General features: G+C 43.4%; 1 protein-coding gene across 2 annotated transcripts in view; it reads left to right on the top strand.

Annotated features, from left to right (window-relative positions):
- The first annotated feature begins 1,375 nt into the window (after positions 1 to 1,375).
- The window catches only part of FAM199X (family with sequence similarity 199, X-linked), a 29,580-nt gene continuing 23,341 nt past the window's right edge, over positions 1,376 to 7,614 (top strand). The window contains exon 1 of one of the 2 annotated variants that reach the window (XM_078064960.1): positions 1,376 to 1,902. In XM_078064960.1, coding sequence (XP_077921086.1) covers positions 1,706 to 1,902 — 197 coding nt within the window. In that variant the 5' untranslated portion in view covers positions 1,376 to 1,705. The remainder of the gene's footprint in view (positions 1,903 to 7,614) is intronic. The other variant, XM_078064959.1, reaches the window with a different exon arrangement.

The raw sequence follows: 7,614 nt of genomic DNA, 5'->3' as shown, positions 1-7,614 counted from the left end.
CTCTTGTTAGTGAGGACTAAGCCATTGCCCATTCAGGCTCACTAGGAATGGTGCATTGGGGACCACAAGTCAAACCATCATCACCCTCACATTCATGATTTTTAAAATAAATGAAAGAAGAGAGGCACACTCAACAGTTAGGTAACCAAATAACTGAAGCAAGACCATATATACATTTTAAAGAAGTGGTTGAGTTGTTTTCATTTTCATTTCATTTCATTGCATTGGTAGGACATGGCACAGAGATTAAGACTGTTTAGGGCTCGTGTGTGACAACTCCCCATTTCTCCCAGTCTCCTTTCTCCTTCCCTTCCTCCTGGGTTCTTTCACCTTTCCTCTTTTTTGCACCTAAGTTTTATGTTTCCCTCAAAGTTCAATGTAATGAGTTTTTCCATAAAGCTAAATATATTTAATGTTTTTATTAAGAGATTATGCCCTCATTATTTTATATGAAAATGTGCTTCCTTTTATAAAGTAGTAGCAGTTTAAAAAATTGTCTTCATTTGGCGAAATAAGAAATTGGAAATCTTGTGTTTTCCTCCAAATATTAAAAAAATTTTTTTACACGTCCAGTATCTGCAACCACTTGTCTGGAAAGCAGAGAAAAGAGAACGAGACAGGAGGATAGAATGGTATGTGACACCTAGTAAGTCGACTTAAGTTGCACAAGTTAAGCGCCATAATGCACTTTCTACTGGAGCACTGACAGGAATATGCAAGACTCATTGGGAGTCAGGGAAGGCTTCACAGAGGAGGTAACTTTTGAGCTGGGGCTTTAAGGATTAGCAGGGGAGAACCCGCAGGGCATTCCAAGCAGAATGCATAATGCGACCAAGAGCACAGAGCACAAAAGAGCATTACGTGTCTAGCAGCTCTGAGTAGCCTGGTGGCTGTTATGTAGAGTTCTCAGGGTTAGAAGATCAAGGGTGAGGCAGGGACTATTTTTTTTCTTACTTGGCTCATTTCCCCTACAGCTCATTGCACAGTGCTGGGCACACACATTGCAGGAGCTCAATATAAATAAATACTCATTGAATTGGGACAGGGTGGTCGAGTACGCTGGGAACCAGGGCATCTGGATTCTTTCTCACGCACTCGCAGTGTGACCTTGGCCAAGTCCCTTTTCTCAGGGCTGCCGCTTGCTGCTTATTAATCAGCCGTGGGTGAAAAAACAGAGGTGGTTGGCCTGAAGCGCAGGGCCTTTCCAGCGCCAGGAAGCCGAGGTTCGACGCGTGGAGGGCGGGCGGGCGGAGGTTCAATTCCTCCTCCGCTCCAGCAGGGGGCACAGGGAGTGGCTTCCCAACGCCTTTCTCCTCCCGGCCGGCGCCGGCGGATTGCAGCAGTAGCGAGTGGCGAGCGCGGTGGGCGGGCCGGGCGGCGGCGGCTCTGGCGGCGGCGCTGCGCTGCGCTGCGCTGACTGGGCTGGGCCGGGCAGCGGCGGCGACTCAGACGGCTGTCGAGGCCACTGAGGCGCTGACCGGGTGGCCAGTCTGCTGCTGTGCCCTCTAGCAGCCCCTTAGCGCGGCCGGCATTGCCCCGGCAGCATCCGGCCACGGCGCTCAGCCTGCTAGTGAGCTGCGGTGGGCACACCCCGGCTCGGCGGCGGCGGCGGCGGCGGCGGCGGACAGGTTAGAGTGGGGGAAGGGGCAGGCGCGGGAGCAGCCCGGGGCCAGAGAGGGAGTCCAAAGCCAGGCGGTCTCCAGCCATGTCCGACGAGACGTCGGCCACCACTTCGTACGAGAAGTTTCTAACCCCCGAGGAGCCCTTCCCGCTTCTGGGACCCCCTCGCGGGGTGGGCACCTGCCCGAGCGAGGAGCCAGGCTGCCTGGACATCAGCGATTTCGGCTGCCAGCTGTCCTCTTGTCATCGCACGGATCCACTCCACCGCTTCCATACCAACAGGTATGAACCGTCTCTGAGGGCAGGGGCGAACTGCCCATACCCCTGCCTCAAACGGGAGAACGCAGGGTCGCTCCTAAACCTGGCGCTCCGCCTCGGGTCTGCGCTTCTATTCGTCCCCTCCCCCACCTTCCTCCGACCAGTGCTCCTTCCCTGGCTCCTTCCCTGTCCCCCTCCCTGTTTTCACCCCTGCCCTCCGATTTTCCTTTCGCCCGGCATTTTACTTGCTCCCTTTTCCCCATTCATCTTCTGACCAGAGTGATGCCTGCCTTTCCCCTCCTGCCTTATCTGTGCCCGGAGAATCTCAAATCTGCACCCTCAATTTTAAGATGCATACCTGTTTCCATCCACCTGAAAAAGTTTAACCCCTTCCATTTTCCATACGTTCTAGAGTAGATTTCGGATGACTCAAAAACCAATCTATGGTTCTTTTGAAAGATGGCACTTTTAAAGCTAGAATCTTCCTTTTCCCGATTTTTAATCTGCCTCACAGCCCCATTTCCACTCCCACCCCAATTTTTTTTTGGTGAAGCTCTAGGAAACCAAACGGTCCTCCTCCCGCCCCTCCCCCCTTATGAACTCTTTGCTTTACCGCTTTAGGCCCTGCCAAAATGTATAAGCTTAGATCTGGAAGGTTCCTTCATGTAGCTTATCCCTTGGTTTGCTCCCCCAGTGGAGGGATGGAGCTAAGCTTAGGATGGGCTTGCTTATACAAATTTACTCAGAGGGTGCATCTCCTAACCGATTTTATTGGAAGCTAGAGTGTTCTGGAGAATTCTCTCATGCAAGCATTTGAGTGTTATGGGGGATGTGAAGATGTACACATAGCCCCAACCTATAATATAGGTGGATATTTGAGAGATATATACCAAGGCCTGGGAGGGTGTGTGGAGAACAAGCGAGGAGATGGGTTTAACTATGGAAAATATTGGCATTGAATTAAGGAGTTTAGTTCTGATTTCTGGTCCACAATATGAGCATGAACAAATCCTTCCACATTTTAATGTCTTTTGCATGCCCTCCCCCCCCTCTTAAATCAGTCTACAGTTATACTGAGCTTCTGCCAGGTACAAGGAGTGTATAAAACATCATTCTTCCCTAAAAGAAAGTTAGAGTCTGGAAATGAGGTGTTATAGTTAAATAGAAGATCAGCATAACACATTTGAAAAGGAAGTGGTAGTAAATTTGTTACGACTTTTCCAAATCTTCATTGCAAAAATGAGGAAACTGAGGCCCAGAGAGGAAAGACTAAGTTCAAGGTCATAAAACTGAGTTAGGCAAAGCCAAGATTACTTCTTTGGAGCCAGTGATGAAACTTGGAACAGAACTAATGGCTCAGATGTTATAAATGGTTGTTACAGTGTCTTAGACTGACTCACAGAAGCTTACTTAACCCATGATGTGATTTTAACATGAGTGTAATGTATTTATGAAATCAAGTGTGCTTAGGATTGTTTGCATTGGAAAACAATATGAAAGACTACTTTTGCACATATTTGGTATTTAAGTTTTACAGCATTGGAGCAAGTCCTATAAACAGGAAAGTGAAATGATTTCAGAATTAACCTGCTCTGATGATGAGGGCAAGGGAGTGGGAAAAGAGGCTAAGGGTAAGCACTGCCAAAATTGGTAGGGTGATGAAGAGTGAAGCAAGGAGAATACATTTCTTACATCTTGTTCTGTTCCTTTTTCTTGTTTCCATTTTTCTCTTGTGTTTTTCTATTCCTTTTCTTAGAGACCGAGATAAGGCCAAGGTTGTTTTCCAGAATGGGGCAGTTAAGATAGAGGAGGTTCCTGTTCAGCCCCAGTTTTCCGAAGTGAAACATTTTGCCTGCTTTTTAAAAACCTCCATCTCCTACCCTACTTTTCCGAAGGCTTGGAATGGCACTAGGATGTCTAATGTATTTTGATTTGTACCCTTTTCAACAGAGATTAGGGCAAACAGAAGTAGCGATATTTACATCAGATGATGTTTCTGCCCTAGGCTACCTTGCTTTTTAAAATTTTTTTTTTTTAGATTTTATTTATTTATTTGAGAGAGAGAGAGACAGATAGTGAGAGAGAGCACAAGTGGGGAGGAGAGGAAGAAGCAGGCTCCCCGCAGAGCAAGGAGCCCGATGCGGGACTCGATCCCAGGACCCCGGGATCATGACCTGAGCCGAAGGCAGACACCCAACCAACTGAGCCACCCAGGTGCCCCTACCTTGCTTTTTAAATTTTTTCTCGTTCTGGAATGTTCTTCCTTCCTGCCCCTCCTCAAGGTGGCATTTGAGAGGACCATATACTTCCAGTCAGTCCTTTTCAGGGAGAAGCAAACAGCTAAGTCATGTATGCAGGCAAAGTTTAGTTTACAGAATTCTTTTATTTTGGATTTGCACGTGTCACATCTTTTCTTCACATCACCAGTTCAAGCAGCAATTCAAAAATCAGATCTCCATACTTGAGTATTGATGTTCTGCTTTGGGTTTAATCATTATAAAACACGTTTTATTGGAAATAAAAAGCTTGTCAGTTGGTAAATACTTGGTTTACCTTTATTTTGCGTCTTCCTTGTTACCTGATAAGAAAACTATGGAGATTATTTAATGCCATTGATAAGAGCCTTATGATGATGGCAGTTTGGTGCCTGCTCATTTACTGGACTCTGGGCTCTATTTGTAATCTTCCTTAACCAGGGGGCTCAGGGCACTATTAATTTATGATCCCTAAGTTTGAATGTTTATAGTGTTCATATTAGAGTCACCTGTGACTGAGGTTGGCATGTCACTACTCTTGGTTCAGTGGAAAATTACATGAACACAACCACTTTCCTAAGAATTCACACGTTCCTAGGAGTATCTTTTAGGATTTTATGACCGAGTTGGGTTTGTCTGGAAGTTTGGTAGAATAAAATAAATTTCAATAAACTAAGAAACTTAATTATATTTTTAAAGATGTATTTATTTGAGGAAGAGTGCACGTGTGCGAGAGGGGGCAGGGGCAGAATGAGAGAAGAGAGAGAATCTCAAGCGGACTCTGTGCTGAACCGGATGCGGGGCTTGATCTCAACCTGAGATCATGACCTGAGCCAAAACCAGGAGTTGGACACTTAACCGACTGAGCCACCCAGGCGCCCCAATTATTTCTTAACTTAAATGTATATATGGAATATATGTGGTGTTTAAGACATTTTTCTTTGGTTTTGGCACAGGATGTTTCTGGTGTAATTGTGGGTTTTCTTTTAGCATTTGTCCATGGCAGCCTCCACCATTATCAAAAAGGGAAGTCATTTACCAAATTGAAAAAATTATAATGATATTGGTAAGTTCTATAATTAAATTGTGAGATGAAGGAGGTTAATACGAACTACTGGATGTGTTATTCTCTTCATCTTTTAGTAGTACATCAGTACTTTGACACTGAACAATTGTGAAAAGTATGTGAGAGGACAGTGTCTCACTTTTGTTCACCCTATTGGCAGGATAGGAAATGAACTATTGTATAAAGCAGTTACTCGATTATGTGATTTTAGAACCCTATTTCAATCATTGTTAACTAGAAGAACCCCAAGACTACTATGTACCTTTTGTACTACCCACAGTTTTCCTATCTCAATATAGAATTAACACTTGCAGCAGAGCTGTGAGTTACAGGTGGGAGAACCATGGTCCATGAAGTAACATTATAGAGGCAGGAAGAATTTGGTTTGGGGACTTGTTGGGACAAATTGAGAATGGGGATCAGGCTTGGGAGAGCTATCCAGCCTAATGTGGATTTGGGAGCATTCAGAATGGGAAGAACAGTAGAATAGTAACGTGTTAGGGGTAGAACTGTGGGTTACAAGGGTTGAGAGAAGAAACTTTTCAATAAATTTAGCAAGGAGAGGAAGGAGAAGAGATGTGGTAATAATTTGAAAAAAAAAAAAAGGTGAAGGTTTCGTTGTTGTTGTTGTTTGTTTGCCTTGTTTAGTTTTTCTTTTCCAAGAATAGATATTTTTAGCTCCTTAGAAGTAGCCCACAGGAAAGGGAGAAACTGAAAATATGAGAGAGTGTGGGATGACAGGAGATGGCTGGGATGAACTCAGAACATGAATGGAATATTTATTCTTAGAAATGACATGGAATGTTTTTTACTTCCGAGACCATAGAGAGGGTAAGAGGGATGGATAATGATACCAAGACAATTGAGATCGCTAGGAGGAGAGTTGGGAATTTGAGTAGAGTGGGGGGATTGTGTCATCTTCTCTAACTTGGGACCTTGATGGCCTACTGTGCTCCAAAATTGTAGCAGAGGTGGAGGGGTGGCTATATGCGGGTTTTGGCAGATAAGCTTTGCAGATAAATGTTCTTGGCTTTACTTTCTTTAAATTAAAATTTGGGCAGCAAGCCTAGTTATTGCATTAAATTCCATTTCATTAGGATTCTTTTCAACATTTTTCTTTTAAGGTAGAAAGTCTCCTTTGTCAATAATTTTATGGTTATAGCTAGGATCTTAGTGTTAGGTAGCTTTCTCCTACTGGAATAAGATGTAAGGACTTTGTAGATTTGAATAGTTCAGTGCTGAGCACATTTACACAGTGGTCATTCATTACACATTTGAAACCAACGGAACAGTCTAAAAGAATCACACTTAAATTTTTATTACAAAAGCTCACTTTAGAAATTGGCATATACAAAACTGTAAAGATCACTCATGATCCCTTTCAGTAAAGATGACAACAGTCAGCATTTTGATGTTGTTACTTTTAATGCTCTTTTTATGTTCATATGTAATTTTTAAAAATCAGGATATATAATTTGACCAGGTTTTTACACTTACATTGTGAGTGTTTTTCTTTTCAAAAAATAGTCTGAAAATATAATTTTTAGTTTTTTTATTTTTTAAGATTTTATTTATTTGAGAGAGAGATAGCAAGTGAGAGAGCACGAGCTGGGGCAGGGCGCGGGGCAGGGGGAGAAGCAGGCTCCCTGACGAGCAGGGAGCCTGAAGTGGGGCTTGATCCCAGGACCCTGGGATCATGACCTGAGCCAAAGGCAGACGCCTAACTGACTGAGCCATCCAGGCGCCCCTGAAAATATAATTTTTTTAAAAGATTTTATTTATTCGAGAGAGAATGTGAGAGAATGCGCGAGTTGGGGGGAGAGGCAGAGGGAGAGAGAGAATCTCAAGCTGACTCCACAGGGAGTCAGTGAACAGAGCCCCACAGGGTGGAGGGGCATCCTCCATCTCACAACCCTGAGGTCATGGCCTGAGCTGAAATCAAGAGTCAAGCGCTCAACAGACTGAGCCACCCAGGTGCCCCCTGAAAATATAATTTATAATGATTAAAAAACACCATTATTTAGGATATGTTACTTAATTATTCCCCATTTTGGGGGGCATTTCTTTTCCCTTTGTTGGCTATTACAAATGATATTGTTTGGACATACATTTTTTCCCAATTTCTATTTGGGGAAGTGATAGATTCCTGAAAGGGCAATTACTGAATCCAAAGGAATGAACTTTTTTGAAGCTCTTGATATATATACAGTAGCAAATTGCTTTTCAGGAAGATTATGCTAATTTAACACTCTCACCAGCAATGAATAAAAGTACTACCTATTTTGTTTTTGTTCAGATTGCCTTAAAGTAATAATAATATTTGGAAATTAGAAGATAATAGAATTTTTTTAAATCTCTAGTAGTAAAGATATTATTTTTCTATTTTGTAAATGATTGGTTCCAAGTATGAACCCA

The sequence above is a fragment of the Halichoerus grypus genome, chromosome X, assembly GCF_964656455.1.
Source record: "Halichoerus grypus chromosome X, mHalGry1.hap1.1, whole genome shotgun sequence".
NCBI lineage: Eukaryota > Metazoa > Chordata > Mammalia > Carnivora > Phocidae > Halichoerus > Halichoerus grypus.
Note: the sequence above shows the minus strand (reverse complement) of the source record. Positions and strands in the feature narration are given on the sequence as shown.